This window comes from Sardina pilchardus, chromosome 5, assembly GCF_963854185.1.
Source record: "Sardina pilchardus chromosome 5, fSarPil1.1, whole genome shotgun sequence".
Classification (NCBI taxonomy): Eukaryota; Metazoa; Chordata; class Actinopteri; order Clupeiformes; family Clupeidae; genus Sardina; species Sardina pilchardus.
Window position 1 is genome coordinate 19,550,514 of NC_084998.1, and position 17,500 is coordinate 19,568,013.

The following is a 17,500-nucleotide window of genomic DNA, read 5'->3' on the forward strand; positions in this document are numbered from 1 at the left end:
TCCTACGTCACATATAGGCCTCGGAGGCTTTAAGACCACCCTCGCAGCGACATGGCAACAGGCAGAGACTGACAGGGTCCTGCCGCGTCGACTATGTAATGATTACTCACAGCATCTGCTCAAACAAACACACTAATGACCAAATTGTATACAAAAACAAACAGAGATAGAGTAGGCATTAGCGGTAGGCTAACAGTAAACAGCAAAGCTTCGTATACACAGCCAGCCATGGGCTCGTCACCCATTGCCTCAGATGTTGAAATCATTTTGACTTTGAAACATGGTGTCGCACGTTGCCAGTGGCTACTTTAAATGTACTCAATGACGCTTACTCATTGCTAATGCTTTCCTGTCTGGATACAGCTCAATCGTGGGTGCCCTATTTGCACAGCCACTGGCAGTGGACTGGGGTAGGCCACAGACTGCATCGCTGCATATGCATCACTGCTCAAACAACCTGTTTTGAGCAGCCTTAGAGCGAGCCCTCTTTTTGGGGATCACAATCATTCCAAATGCCACTAACATGGCTGATTCGTTCCAGCCCTAGAAATACAGAACGGGCCTTTGGAACACTTTGGAACGGAACAGTTTGGAACACTTGGCCTCCAGCAGAGTTGAAAGGCTATATACCACTAACATCCGCAAGACATTTTTTTTGCCTTCATGTCTTTAAATTGTCCATGCGAGGCCCTTTCTAGAGGCCATCACAGGACATCTTGTCTTTATACAAGAAAACACTTGCCATCTCCCCCATTGTAAAAATGCCCCATTCCATCAGTCCCACTGCATCCTAAACAGAGTGATGTAGATACAGTCTTAAATGGGGCATAGATGAACTTCGGCTCATCCCGATGGGGGCAATTTGGGTGAGAATTACGGTGGACGTACGCCAGAGTGTCAACCTACCCATTCAAAACACACTTCTTCCTTGTTGTCCCTTTTCAACAACAGAGCTAAGGATGTTTGTAATGGTTCATTGGTCCATGGTAATGTCTTAAAATTACTTGTTTACGATGTCCTTTTCCAGTTGTAGGTTTATACAAAATGACATCCAAGATTCAAAGAGTAACAGACAACTTGGAACCATGAAAACAATGAGGTAGTAAAAGGGACAACTTTATGCAGAAGTCCAAAACATATACACTACCATTCAAAAGTCTGGGATCATTTAGCAATGTCCTTATTTTTTAAAGAACATAACTGTTTGTTTTTTTCAATGAAGATAACATTAAATTAATCAGCATTACAGTCTACACGTTGTTAATTGGATTAGACTAGTATTCTGGTCTATAGCTGGAAATGGCTGATTATGGCTGATTATCTACACAGATAGACACACACACACACACACACACACACACACACACAGGCTCATTTCCAGCAACCATCACTCCCGTGTTCTAATGGTACATTGTGTTAGCTAATTGTGTTAAAAGGCTAATGGATGATTAGAAAACCCTTGAACCCACGTGTTGTGCTGATTAGAAAACAACACTACAACACTGGCCTTCCTTTGAGCTAGTGGAGTATCAGGATCACCAGCATTTATGGGTTCGATTATACTCTCAAAATGGCCAGAAAAAGAAATTCCTCTTAAACTTCTGAAACTCAACAGTCTATTCTTGTTCTGAGAAATGAAGGCTATTCCATGTGAGAAATTGCCAAGAAACTGAAGATACTCTATAATGGTGTGTACTACTCCCTTCAGAGAACAGCACAAACCAGAATAAAAAGAGAAGTGGGAGGCCTCAATACACAACTAAGCAAGAGCACATCTCTAGTTTGAGAAATAGATGCCTCACAGGTCCTCAACTGGCAGCTTCATCAAATGGTACCCACAAAATGGCTGTCTCAACGTCCAGTCAAAAGGCAACTCCGGCCTTCTAGGCAGAGTAGCAAAGAAAAAGCCATATCTGAGACGAGCTAATGAAAGGAACATATTAAGATGGGCAAAAGAACACAGACATTGGGCAGAAGAATATTGAAAAAGGTGTTAAGGACAGATGAATCTAAGTCTGAAGTGTTTGGATCACACAGAAGCACATTTGTGAGACGCAGATCAAGTGAAAAGATGCAGGAGTGGCGGACACCATCTGTCAAGTATGGTGGAGGTAATGTGATGGTCTGGGGCTGCTTTGGTGCTGGTAAAGTGGGAGATTTGGAGACGGTAAAAGGGATTTTGAATAAGGAAGGCCATCACTCCATTTTTGCAACACCATGCCATACCCTGTGGAAAGCACTTGATTGGAGCCAATTTCTGCTGGTAGTCAAATGTATTATATTCTTAACACTGACAATGACATTAAATTAAGTTTTCGGCAGTTAATATATAATAACTTAGTTATTAACTTAGTATCAAAGTTTATAATGGCACAATGACACAAAATGCCCCACGCCCCTTCATAGAATTCATAATGAATCACCCAGGTTTAAGAGATCTAGAATATTCATAATATATGTATAACTCTTTGTTTCAGGAGGGGAAACAAAAATAGCTTAATAAAACACTGTTAGACAATATAACAACCAATGCAACAAATTAATATTCAGCAACTGTAGGATCTCAGAGATATAATTCTGTATAAGACGGTATGTCCATATTTGTTACTGTCTATGATAAGGACACAGCTGCAAGGGCTCATTTTAGTGTTATGCTGTAGAGTTGAATTGCTCCTCAGTCAGGAACATGTCCAGTGGGGTATTCATGTAGTAGGCCCCTGTGCTTTTCCCTTTCATGTTGCTAGGGAAACAGGCGTAGCAGCCAAAGTAGGCTAACTGCTACAAAATGATGTCTGCAAGACTGGTTGTCAAGCTAAGCTAATGTTAAGTTGAAAGATGAGGACATTAAACTTCATCAGAAACCGAAATATAGACCTCTTTACATCAAACACATACAAGCACAGATGATGCATACAAGCACCAGAGAGAGAAGGAGAGAGAGAGATTGAGAGAGAGAAAGAAAGAAAGAGAAAGGCACAAAGAGTTACACAATTAGACACACAAACTGAAATTTGAGCTTTTTTGAAATACTCAGAGCGATTATAATGTAAGTTCTGCAAATCAGTGGAACCAAATTCTTAGTTATTAGTAATGGTTCCAATTATCCTTTGCTTTTAAGGCCTGTTTGTTGTGGGTTCATCTTTTCATGCCAATCACATATTTTCTCTTTCCCTCTTTTTGTGCAAATGTCCGGATATATGCTTCACAATGGTTTTGGGCATGTTAGGATGCGGAGGCCAAACAGCCATCTTGTTGGCAGCCACACGCTTGGCATCTTTCTCTGCCGAGTATGCCAAGATTTCCTGGCATTCATCAACCTCTGACAAATACACTGGCACACCTCGGTTCCCTCCTCTATGGTGGTGGGTGTACAGAGAAATGGGGGGAGGGGGGCAGAGTGAGAGTGAGAGTGAGAGGGAGAGAGAGAGAGAGAGATAGAGAGAGAGAGAGAGAAGGAAGGGAAGAGAAAGACCAACACAACACAACAAAGAGGAGTAGAACATAAGCATGTGTAAACAACACTGTAAACAGATTTCTTCTTTTAAAGAAGGGGAATTGCATTTTCATTCACTTCAGCTGCTGAAACATGCTCTCTCCGCTGTCACGCGTACAGAAATTCTTTGTCTATCCATCAACAAAGCAAAACGTCGCGATGAGCTGACTAATTGATTAGTCAACTCCTCCGCTTGTCTGTGGCCTACCCTCACCTAGCCAGGCAGGCATAAATCTGGGCACATGCCTTGCCTGCCCTCATCTCCGAGCGTCTTTCCTGAATCACTGTTTTGATTGGCAAGCCAACAAGCATCTGCTGCCTGCCTGCCTCCCACCCACAGCACCAGGGAGAGAGGAAAGGGGATCCTGCACAAGCCCCGAATCACCGACAGCGAAACGGGACACTCACGAGAGCCTCGCGCGCCACCTGCTCGTCACCGCTCCTCTGACTGCTTCTTGGACCGCGCCAGTGGGCAGGAATGCCGCTTGGGTAACACGAGAGCGAGCGCGACGGAGAGGTGTGCTAAGACTATGGGACTTATGGGCATATCAAATATGTATACACACCTGGGGTGGGAGTGGGGGTGGGCGTGGGGTGACGAGCGGGAGGGTTCGTGACACTCCCTGACACTCAGTATAATGACAGAAGCCAAACATCTGACTGCTGCAGTTCTCATATACCCACATCTCAGCCTGTTCAAAGGTGCGCCACAACAAACGGCCCGACATTCCCCACCACCACCGCCGCCACCGACGGCTGATACCGCTGGATTCTGCTCTGTGTAGGTCACAGCCGCAGACACATGCACACGAGAGATATGATGGGCTCGAGAGGCCATCAACATTCTACAGTCCCACCCCACCCTATCGCTCCGTCTTCTGAAAAATATGCAATGTTGACCACACACACAAGACAAATGTGTGGAATTCTTCTCGGTGTTGTCAGACTTTGTTTAACACCTTTAAATCCTGCCACATCCTCCTCCACCCCCGCTCCCCCATACACACACACATACAAACACACACAACCACACACAAACACAGTCGGACCCAGTAGAGGGAAAAACAAATAGACATGATGGCAGTTAAGTAACATCTGATGACACACATACAACAGTTCTCCGTTGCGACGCTGTTTACAGCCGTGTTCCTGTGGGGGGCCTTGAGCGCTACGCTAAACATTTCACTTTGACTGATGATGTGGGAAGTGGCTCAGAGCCTCCGAGGCCGCGGGATACCTTGATCTGAGCGCTTGCTGTTCTGGCTTCTCTTGATGCGATGGACGACACTCTCGGCGGCGAGATGAGAGTCCCTCAGGCTGCTCCGCCGGTGGACACTCCCGCTCTGGAGGGACAACAACAAAGGGGGGGAGGGGGGGTTAGGACAGACAGCCAGCGTCCAACTCACATTTATTTAGGCAACATACAGACAATGACCACACAAGAGGAATATGGACAAACATGGACAAAAAAGGTCAAAGGTCAAAGGTCAAAGGTCAAATGTCAAAAGGACAGACAGCCAGCGTCCAACTTACATTCATTTAGACAATATACAGACCATGAACACACAAGACAGGAATATGGACAAATATGGACAAGAAAAAGGTCAAAGTTCAAAGATGGCAATACTTAACGTCCAACTCACATTTATTTAGGCAATATACAGACAATGACCACACAAGACAGGAATATGGACGAATATGGACAAAAAAAAAAAAAGGTCAAGCTAAAGGTCAAGCCGATATTTAACAGGCAGCTTTTAGCCGAATCTTTTTATCCCAAGCAAGGCGGACATGGCAGGTTGTGGGGAATGAAACCCAGACCGGCCGATGGTCAGCTGCCGGGGATGCTTCTCCACCACTAATCCCACGTCCCGGCCGTGTCTGGACACAGAGAGCGGGTACGGCCAGCGTTGGCAAAGCCACTCCGAAGTAATACATCGGAGATTACTCCTTGCGTCATTGAGATATCAGTGGGATTGCTTCACCCCTTCCAAGAAGGCTGTGTTCCTAGCTAAGCCATTACAATTAGGAAGTGAAAAGCAAAATGGACTTGCATCTCTTTATTGCCATCTGTTGCTGTGTCCCTTTTTTTGTCTTTCTAGAAGAGTCCTTTGATTTCTGTGATGTGTTACACAATCAGCTCAAGGTTCCTGAACAACAAGGACAAACAGACAATGATCACATCACAATGACTTGAAATGTTAAGTAACTCTTCACATACACAGAGGAATCACTAAGCGCCGTTACTTCAGCCAGCAAGTTCATAAATGTGTGTGTGAACAAGAGATGGACTGGTTCTATGAGCAATAGGAAATAAGGTCTGGGAATGTGTGTGTGTGTGTGTGGTAGTACATGCCCGCATGTGTGTGTGTGTGTGTGTGGTAGTACATCCCTGTGTGTGTGTGTGTGTGTGTGTGTGTGTGTGTGTGTGTGTGTTAGTACATCCCTGTGTGTGTGTGTGTGTGTCTGTGTGTCTGTGTGTCTGTGTGAGTTCCAGGGAGCCCCACTGATTTACAGCACCTACGCATTCCTATGGGATGACCTTCCACTTCCACTACACATTACTTTCTCTGTCTATTCCTCCTCCATCTCTCCCTCCCTTCCTCCCTCCCTCCCACACATCAAATTATCACGAGACGTGCGTTTTTAGGATAAACACAGTGTGACCGTGTGAATGAGTAATTCCCAAGGCCACTTCGCAGCACAAACACAGGTGGCCGGCAGGATAGAGGGCCGTGGGATTGTCCGACTCCCTGGACCCTCTCTCTCTCTCTCTCTCCTCTCTCTCTCTCTCTCTCTCTCTCTCTCTCTCTCTCTCTCTCTCTCTCTCTCTCTCTCTCTCTCTCTCTCTCTCTCTCTCTCTCTCTCTCTCTCTCGTTCAAATTGACCTAATGGCTTCTCCCCCCATCAAGAGCCAATCCCCCCCCCCCCTCCATTATCATGCAGGGGCCGGGCCGGGCTGGACTGGCGGAGGGACACGCTGCCCTGCCAGTAACAGGGCTGAACTCCCCGCTCTAGTTCAGCGCTTTATTGTCGTGCCTGCTGCTAATGTTAGCCAGGTGCTGAAGAATGCTCTGAGCCAGGTTTGCATGCGCGCACTCGCACTCACACTCACACACACACACACACACACACACACACACAGACCGATAGATACACACACACACACAGACGCACACACACAGACCAACGCATGCACACACACAGAGAGACACAGAAAATGTACTCAGGCTGGTCAACTTCCAACTGAGCCGACAGACTTGTACATGTTCCACCTTTAAGATGAGTAAGCATGTCTGCAACGTTAACCTTATAACACAGTCTACTGAGACAGGGATGGGGGGGCCCGCATCAGAGCCAGCGTGTGTGTGTGTGTGTGTGAGAGAGAGAGAGAGCATGTCAAAGCATACAACAATTAAAGGAACACTGCTAGCCAGAACAAACTGTCCACTCATTCTCATTCCGAAACTCCGTCACTCATTCCTAGAATGAGGGCCAATGATGCTGATGAACTTTGACCTCAGCTACTCAACCCCTTTAACTCGTGAGACAGCTTCCCATATGCCCTCTTCCCATAAGTGCCCCCCCCACCACCACCACTCTGATGACCTCAGTCTTGTCCAGCAGCGTCCGTCTGTGGCCCTTGGCCCTGCTGCCAGACCTCTCTCAAGTCTCCACCCGACCCCGTCAGCAGCAGCCCAGGCAAGGAAGCCTGACTCAGGCCCCCCAACCCCCAACCCTTCACCACCACCACCACTACCTCCACCACCTCCATCACACATCCCCCAGGAGGTGTACACTCACAGCCCCCCCTCCAGGAGCGCCATGATCCTTAATGACTTCAATGCTCGTGGAATGAAGCCACTCATGATCTTCTTAAAACAAACCGCAGAAGAAAAAAAAAGACCGAAAAGAAATGATCCAACGTGGTAATGGCTTCGTTTAGGTGAGGCTGTCAATAAAAGCCATCTGTCCAGGGGCCGCACGCTCACTTCGCTCCCCCAGCTTTCAGCCACTTGTAAAGAACACCTCAGACACCCGCTTTCAGAGGACTTGGCCTGGAACACTGTACATCGTGTTCAACACGATTCATTAAAAAAAGGGGGGAGAGAGAGAGAGAGAGAGAGAGCGAAAGGAATTCATCCCATATCTTAAGTCCTCAGCCTACACTGGCTTGTCGAGGTGTAGGGTGTCACACTTAGTGGATTAGGGGATGAAATTAGGGGAGTTTGACAGGAGCTTGTGTTTGCTGCACAGGTGTAGTTTTTCAGAGGGGGGAAAAGCTAAACTAACAAATCTTTCCCCCTTAGATAAACTGTCTAAGGAGCGCTGTGATTTATGACAAGTGTCAAGGGATTGGCTTTCATATCCCTGTTGAGAGTGAACGAGGTTCAGGAGCACGCGCCCCTGTGTGTGTGTGTGTGTGTGAGAGAGAGAGAGAGTGTGTGTGTGTGTGTGTGTGTTTGGCGAGCTTGTAAATGTCTTGAGAATGGAACGCTCTTTTAAGTCGGTCCATCAGTCAGACTGGCCCACAGGGCAAACACGAGTGTTGTACATCAACAACAAGCGGTTTATAATTCAGTCCCATGGAAGAGACCCAACCCCCCTCCCAGCCCCCTTCCAAAAAACACACGCACACATTTACAAACATTTAGAGGAATGCTGAAAGTGGCCACAAAGCACGGATTAGGTTGCCGAGGTTTCGGGTTTAGACAGGTACGTGCGCAAAACCTGATCCAGCGGGAGAGAGCGGATGGCAAGGCCAGGTGGGAACGATGATCAGAGGTGAGGAAGGTGTCAGGATAGGAACAGCGTCGACCAATCGAACGCTTCCATCAGTTATCTCCAGAAACAAAATAAGATTACAATGCAGCTTCTGACGAATGTTAGTGAAGAAGCAGAGTAAACAAGTGTTCTCATTTTTCAGTGGATGTCTGTGCATAACGACTCTCTTTCCAAAAATATGCACACAGCAGTCAGGACCGGTCATGCATAGAGCTCTACAGTTCCACATGCTAAATATGCACAAGAACACTTCAGTTCCCAATGGACATTTAGTTATTGTCTATTAAAATGATGTATGCTGTATTAATATTAGAATGTGAGTACTTAAAAACAGCCTTTATGAAACTTCAGCGAAAACTGAAAAGCATGAGAGTGAAAGGACAAAGAACCCTGGTGGATGATGGAGAAGGTAGAAGAAGGGGTGGATGAGGAGGTGGAGGTGGAGGAGGTGGAGGAGGAGACTAAGATGGGAGTTGGTTTGACTGGGGTACTGACCTGCCAAATGCTAACCTAATGCCACACTGTCCTGAAAAGGCTCAGAGACGAGCTGTCTAGACTCTGCAACATGACCCTAGCGTGGGACTCGCTGGGCGTGAAGGCCCCATGTACTGCATGCTAGGTTCACATTCCACCCTTTATCCCCACGGAGGGACTATACCTGCTGGAGAAGATGAGATTGGAGTACACACACACACACACACACACACACACACACACACACACACACACACACACACACACACACACACACGTTACACAAACAAACTCACACACACACACACACACACACACACACACACACACACACACACACACACACATTACACAAACAAACTCACACACACACACACACACACACACACACACACACACAAACACCTTACACAAACAGCTTACATAAACATACACAAACAATTACCACACACATAGACACGACGCACGAAGATGGAATCAACTGTAATTAAAGAGCATAAAAGCGGTAATGTCCTGGTAAAAAGGTACAAAAGATTTATGGAACTTAGCTCACCACCACTATAGCGTGGTATGTGTTGGTATTGGCAATGGCAAGCCTGACTTAGCAAACTGCGTGTGTACTTGTGTGTGCTTGTGTGTCTGCTTGGCGTGGGTGAGTCACATGCTCTGACTTGTGTATCTGATTGGATGCCTGTGTTGAGTGACAAAGCACACGCATAGGCCTCCATTTCAAACCTGATTCGATATGACCCTTGAGAATCCCCCCCCCCCCACACACACCCTACCCTGAAAAAAATATATAGAACTACATGGACCACCCAAGGAAATGCCATGGCATCTCCAAAGTCCCCGGCCAGATGCATTACACATATATAAATAGTTCTTCTCTAGGACCCAGATTCCTTTCAAATCCGAAGCTTCACCGACCTCCTCACTGTCCTCCGAATGGCTGAAGAAATCCTTAGAACAAACAAATCTCTAGACTTCGCCAAACGGATCGCAGAAATAGGCTACAACATCTAGCAACATCTGAAAGTGAAACACACACACACACACACACACACACATGTGTGTATGCTTGCCCACACCTATTCTCCTGAGCTGCATTGCCGCTGCTGGCATTGTTGTATATTGTAATGCCACTCATGCAGTGACTTGTTGTGCATTTTTGGCAGGGCCCTGGAGTGCTATCACTTTTGGGAATGCTTTTGGGAAAGCAGATCTGCCGCTCCAGGCTACCGTTTTATTGATTTATTTTCAATGGGATTCCGTGAGTGCGTGCCACTCCACCAACGGGCCTCGTCGTTGGCAGCTATCAGGTTCGGCTCATCTGGTGCCCGCTCGTTCGCTCGTTCGCTTGCTCACCCGCCGCGTGTCACCTCCGCTGCCGTTCATCTATTAAACATGGAAACCGAAGCCGGTGGGGGGGTGGCTCGCCAACTCCTGGCAGCGCCCGAAGCAGGACCCCCGCCACCTCAAGGCTCTAAACTTACTGCAGCTGGTTGCACATCACAAACATGCCAGCCCCGAAGCCCAGGTGTGCAGTGAAAAGCGCTGAAACTCGGCACGGGAGACTACCGGGCACACGGGCAGTCGCTCCTGAAGAGCCGGCCGACCCGCCCGCCCGCTCACCCCCCAGAAAACCCGCGGCACGAAGGGATTCCGTGCCACACCTGACTCGTGTTGTGATAACATCTACAAGCTGTAAATTAATTTTACGAGCCTAAAACCTGAGGACCTGTATTCTGTTTGGAGAGGTAGAAGAACAGAGAGATCTTTCTCTAATGGCTCTCGGGAGCACAGGAGTTGAAGATGAAGGAGACGTGATGAAGTGTAAACGATTGAGCGAGTGCAGAGGAGACAGATGGAGAGAAGACAGAGAGAGTGCGGAGGACACAGAACAGAAGTGTGTGTACGCAGTCGAGAGTCCGCAGTAGTCTATATCGCCGCAGTATTTATTTGAACATGTCTCTCAAACGTAAGCGCATGTGTTGGACATGTTTGCCTACAGAGCACTAACTGCAAACAGTAATCATCTTCCGTCCAACACTAAAGCAGCCACATTGTTTCAGAAGATTTCAAACAGGGAGTAACTAGAAAAATAAACAACCCAGACTACTGTTTACAGATTCCATTGCACTGTGTAGGCTATACTGTAGATACTGTTTATGTGAGACTATGGAAACACTCTTCCAGGGAGGAAGAGAAGATGGCGAGAGGACCTCCAGAGGAGGCCCACTATACTGTACTCCTTTGAGTTGCCCTCGCAAGAAAACCAACCTCTACAAGGTGTAATGTGCAGCGCTGATTTCTAAAAGATAAAAGTGTTTTTTCTAAGACCCACCACAGAGGTTTGATTCTGAGCCGTATACATTCTGAAAAGAACACAGAAACAGCAGTGTCTGTGCAATGTCTCTGTGCGTTTTGAGCCTGGGTTTCAGATGTTTTTCATGCATTCTTTCTTTTACATTTTTCATTGTCAGGAACAACTAAAACGGAGTGATATGCCTGAGATGGAATGCACGAATGTTGAAGAGGGGAAAAAAAACATATTTTTCACTTTTGTATTCAGAATCGAATAACTGTTGCAAGTCTAGCATTGTTTCAAGTCCTCACACCGGGTCCAACTGGCAACATCAAGAGCTCAAGCCAGAATCCCACAGACTAGCCCTTTGCATTGCAGGACCAGCCATAACATCTGACGGGACCTCACCTCGAGCTGTTTGGGTTTCATTAGTGAGTGAGCATCCCTCTGATTGAACCGCCTGATGACAGAGCAGTCAAGACCGAGCTGGAGAGCATCCACATCACATAAATAAAAGCTCCATTCAGCAGACTTGGCTCCTAATCCATCAACATCTTGACCATCTGAGCTGCGCAAATCATAATAATGAAGCTTTTTTTTTGGGTTGCTTTGGTCGAGCCCTTATTGCCAGTGACACACTTGTCTGATCGCGTCCCAGAAGAGCTTCTCGGAGCCGGACGGGGGGATGGACGAGGCGACGGGTTCCTTTGGCCCCCGAGGAGACGCTTCGCACAGGGACAGCGGGATAGGCCACACGTGATGTGAGGCAGACGTCCTCGAAAGGAGACCACGAGAGCCAATAATCGCCTCATTTTCCTTCAGCACCTCAGCGGCGGGCAGACAATAAATCGGCAAAAGCGCCTCCATTTTTTGAAAGACAGGGGCAAGGACAGCGAGACTGAAAGAAAAGCAGGCAACTGCTGGTACAGTTCAGCTGGCCCTAACACAAGCACACAGTCCATTCCACTCCACATCCACTTCCAATGACAAGGCAAATGACGGTATAATTTACCCCTCATTTATAATAACTGACTGAAGCTTTCTGGGACACGACTCAAACCTCACTTCCATTGATGAGATTAAAAAAAAAAAAAAAAAAATTAAATTACTACAGGCCTGGAAATTGTTTTGCCAAACACAAGCCTTAAAACAAAATCGTTTATGTACCACAGGGTGTGTCCAGCTCCTCTGATGCTGGCTCCCCAGCACACTTACGCACGGGCAAAGAGTCCACGAGCGCTCACACTGACACGGATCGCCAATTTTACAGTAAGTGAGTCCAGAGAAGAAACGAGAGGCAGAGATTCCCTTCAGGGAGGTTAAGAACACGCACATTAAAACAAAAAAAAATGTGCTGCAGCCAACTTGACAGAAGCAAGCACCATCCAAAGCATTTTGAAGGCCTGTAGCATTGGACCATTAGCGGGTACCATGCAGAATGAGTCAACCAAAGAGACCGTAAGGATTTGAGTCATGGGAGCTGTGATGCTAGTGGCAGCATCCCCACCACATTAGGGCCTAAGTGCCCACAGGGATCCGGGTGAGATTCTGACCGCCATTCATTCCCTAACTCTACTGCCATCTCTCTCTCCCACTCATTTCCAGTCAATATATACTGTCTTGTATGAATAAAAGGCAAAGAGACTATTCTTCATAGAAATATTTACAGCAGAGGTAGAAAAGTCTGACTTTAGAAAGTAAAAGTGCCACTACATACTGTATGTATTCTAACCATCCACTTCACTCAGCTGATTCTAATTAGCTAATTTAACTCTTCGGCTAATAGGCAGAATCAAACATAGGCATGCAAACATCTTCTATTAGGCAGAACCCAATCCATGATACTTTCTGAAGCTGGCCTTTTCCACTTCTGATTTATAGCCATAAGGACATTAGACTGACAATTAGTGGGAAAGAAATTAAGCTGCAAAATGGGGAGTTTGTAGCTAACTCAATTTGAAGGAAATTGAGTACATATTTCAGGATAAACCAACTCTGGCTCTGACATTCCTGATGGGCCTGAAGTCACCTCTCAGATTCACATACATGACCCAGAGGAGGCTTTTAAACCCGGAGTCTTACTCTAAGTGTTCCGAGAACATGTCCCACCATCTGTGTGCTTGTAAACCTATCTCAGGTCAGGGCCACGGAGATCCATTATAGATATGAAAAACTGAGGACAACAACGAGGGAATTACGAGACAAAACTCCACTGAAGGCCAGTGATGTCAGCCCCTCGGAGGAGCGCTCCGGTTTCCGTGGAAATCTGATTATTTTGCTGCTTGTTTTGGCTAAAGCGCAAAAAATGGGTCCGAAATTAAATGTTCCCTGGCAAGTGGAATATTTTAATAACACAGAGAATGGGGACGTACTCCCTCATCTTTGAAAAATCTAATTTTGTATCATTTCCACACCGACCCTGAACCACAGATATTACACAAGCGCTTTGTTTGCCAGCTCACCAATGGCTGAATTTAGAAGTATCCAGAATTCAGCTGCTCAACGTCTATTACTCGTAGGTTTACATCCATTAAATCATCTGTCATTTACCTTCCCAATGAAGAGCAACGCTCAGTACATTGACTATTGAGAAAGTGCTTTGCTCGAGGGCACAGTGGAGGCAGCCCCTGGGATTGAACTCCCAATCTTGACAGCCCAGATCCCTAACCACTAGAACACCACAGCCACCTCATCCCCATTTGTTAATACTGGATTTAAATCTCCTCTGAGGTTTGAGGTCGCACGAGCACTACACATGTGTGCGCATATGAATTCACATACAGCTGACAGCAAGAACCGCCAATAAAATCCACCAAGAACTTTGTGTGGGGAGAGGCCATTTTAACACCCAACGCAGCCTCAGTGTTGAAGTGATCAATGGCTTGGGGAATCCGCTGCATCAGGTGCCCTGCTCTGATGTGGTTGGAAGAGAATGACTAGATAAAAGGACAGCATTTTGGTCAGAGAGAATCCGGTAGGTGGTCTGATACTTGCACATCCCCTCATTCCAGGCGTCACCTAGCAACTGGATGTTCCAGCAAGAAGAAACCAAGTGTATTTCATTCAGCTGTACGAGAGTGGTTTAATGGATAGAGGGCCAAGGGAGGCCATGACAAGTACCATCACCAGATTGTAATCCCATTAAAGAATGTCCGCTGGGAGACCAGTGAGGGTGGGAATCCCAGTGTTTTAGGTTACATGCTCTGTTGGGTTGGTGTATCAGTGCTGATGGTGACTGTATTGATTGACAATTTTGTTAAACTTGGTTGTCAACAGCAGCAGGGGGGGGGGGCTTCTTTTCAATTTCTTCCAAACATGTCAAATTAGGCCATGTCAAGTGAGAGTGGAGAGGCGAGCAACAACACAAGAATTCTAAAAATACAAACACTGCGCCCAGCAACAGCTAGATGTTTGTTTGCTGTAGTTACGTCTACTGCTTTTATGCATCAGTACTCAGTACAAACACAGAACTGTGACACGCTACACGACCACCAATCAACAGTCCGGCGGGGATAAACACAACAGAAACCCAGACTCCACACAGTGCCTGTGAGGCTGAACAGAGGCTGAAAAAGCAAAAGACGCAGACGCATACTGTCCTGTAGGTGAGAGCCCAGACGAGCACAGGGATGCGCAGCCCACCGAAAGCGAGCGGCCCGCAGGCATCGTTTGGGACCAGACGCTGCCTGTTCTCACCTCATAAGCCCAAGAGTTTCCCCTCGCAGCGGCCGGTACGACACAACGCCTCCATCGGCCACTGAAGCCCAGATGCGGCTGCGGTCGGCTGCTCCGAAACAGCTGGGGCACAGCTGGTGCGCCGAGCACCGGACCGCCAGACACACATACACACACGCACACATACACATGTGCATGCACAGACACATAGACACACACACACACACACACACACACACACACTCGCGCATACACATACACATACACACACACTCACACACTCACACACTCACACACTCACACACTCACACACACACACACACACACACACACACACACACACACACACACACACACACACACACACAGGCCTTCTAACTCAGACACAGCCAATTGTGTGATAAACCTTGGCCAACCCACACTGATCTTAGACGGGGATTTTTAGCAGCTGTGTGTCCTCATCCAGACTTCAGCTTAATTAAGGGTTTCCCACAAAATGTTTCAATCCCTGGCCTAACCACAGGCTTACCAGTGAGTGCGGGACTATATTTGACCCCTGCAACGACATTGGTTTTGGACCAGAGACATGTCACCTGTGGGATTTTAAAGCTGCACATAAGTGACTTAAAAAAATCATGATCAAACGCCAAAGAAAAACTGCCCACATAAAACAGCATTTCTGTTAAGTATACATGCAAGCTAATGCACTGAATTTTCACACTTGCATGAGTCTGGACATACATTAGACCACATTGAGTGGGCCTATCCACCTAAAGACCCTAATCAAGTGTTGTTTAACATAATTAAATGTGCCCAAACACAGGCCACCGCTAAACAAATACAGCTGCTCTCAAGCCTGCATTAACACTGTTACCATCTGGGCCATGTACCATCTTCACTCTCAAAACCACATAGTGCATACACACACACAAACAGAAAAACAGAAAAAACTATAAGACACACACACACACACACACACACACACACACACACACATACATATACATATACACACATACACACACAACCAACCATAAGGATGTATGGGTGCGGGTGTGTGTCTATGTGCTTGTGTGTGCATGCGCATGTGCGTGCATTGCAAGTGCATTGATGTCATTTACATCTAGTCAGAGCTTTAGCTTCAACACAAGCAGAGAGAGGATCATAATCATTTTATGATGCTTTGAGGGCCCTGCATAATAAGAGTTCGTTTTCAGGGAAGCCCCACATGTCTGATGTCGAGAGAAGAACAAAAAAAGGGGGGGGAAAAAAACACTTGACGATTGATTGAGGGGAAAAATTGATGACAAAAGTGAACGGAATGGGCCTCAGATCAGTCAGGTTCCTCCCCATCCTACGCAGTCCAAAATAATGGCCAATAAACACATCTCTGTCTTCGAGACGGAGCATGTGTTCGATCAAAGACACTTCGTTCTAATCAGCGGAGACTGGAACACTGTCAGATCCAGGAGTGCCGTAATGAGTTCTGAGTGGGAGATGTCAGAGAGAAGCTGGCAGAGAACGCAGCTAAACAGTCTGGCGTCCGCCCTCAGCGGAGTACTGTAACTGCACGGCAAATGTGGGTACGGCATGGCCTTTAAGACACCCATGCAGATGGGGGATGGTCTGGATGGAGATGCTGGACTCCACAGGTAAAAACTATGGCCCACTTAACTGACCCACTTGAAACTTACTGCCATACCCAGGCATGGGCGGAAAAAGTCCAGCTCCAGAAAAGTAAAAATCCAACCATGTATTGGTTCTTCTTATGCACTTCACACAGGTGATGTCACTAATTAGCTGCTCTACCTGGCTGAAGAGTACATTGAAGGTGGAATTTGACAGAGAGCATTCTCAGTCCTAATTTTCTCATATTTCCACTGGATAAGAGCACTTACACCTCACACTTGTGGACATTTGGGGGGCTACAGCGTTCGCACCATATACGGGTCCGAGTGCCCACGGGGACCCAGGTTCGAATCTGGCCTGCGGTCATGTCCCGATCCCACCCCATCTCTCTCTCCCACTTGTGTCCTGTCTGTCTCTTCACTGTCCTATAAAGGCAAAAAGGCAAAAAAAATATACAACCCCCCCCCCCAAAAAAAAAGCACTTGCGGACATTTCTTTTGGAGAGAGGAGTGAAGTGTGGCGCTTGCTTGTATGCGTTCAATTTCTCATTGATCATCATATACAGAGAAAAGGTGCACAAACGTTATGTAATATTTATGCTATGCTCTATGAGTTCTAAACCGAGCTTTGTACACGAGGCCACAGGTATGTAGATGTATTTTCTCAGATAATATGAAGAGTTTCATGTGCAACAGCATTTGAAAACATGTGAATATATAAAGTACTGTACTTGGCAAAAAATATTGATAAGGTCACATTCTGAATTCTGGCCAGTTGAAACTTGGCTTTAGTAGTCAACTTTTGTTATCATTGCTGGTTGCATAGCTGAAAAGCAATAACCTGTAAACAACTGGTCAAAAACTATCAGCTACAAAAACAGGAAACACCCCAGTTTCATTGCTGTGGTAAACATCATCTGTGAGCATGTGAGCTTGTAGCTTGTTGCTGTTGAGTTTTTCTCTGTTTACATTCGACGGGACAGTTACATTTCATAAACACAATTTTGCATTCTGCCCTAGTGGTGCCACACTGAAGAGTGAAAAACGAGACGCTTTCTTTTCGGGATTGAGAAATTACACGGAACCTGATGAGAAGCATGTGGGCCACGCTGAGGCCGAACAGCTGTGCAAACGCTAAAA

General features: G+C 46.6%; 1 protein-coding gene across 4 annotated transcripts in view; it reads right to left on the bottom strand.

The window, feature by feature from the left end:
• The window catches only part of eda (ectodysplasin A), a 42,355-nt gene that overhangs the window by 12,100 nt on the left and 12,755 nt on the right, over positions 1 to 17,500 (bottom strand). For all 4 annotated transcript variants that reach the window (XM_062536856.1, XM_062536855.1, XM_062536854.1 and 1 more), the window contains exon 2: positions 4,731 to 4,836. In XM_062536856.1, coding sequence (XP_062392840.1) covers positions 4,731 to 4,836 — 106 coding nt within the window. The remainder of the gene's footprint in view (positions 1 to 4,730; positions 4,837 to 17,500) is intronic.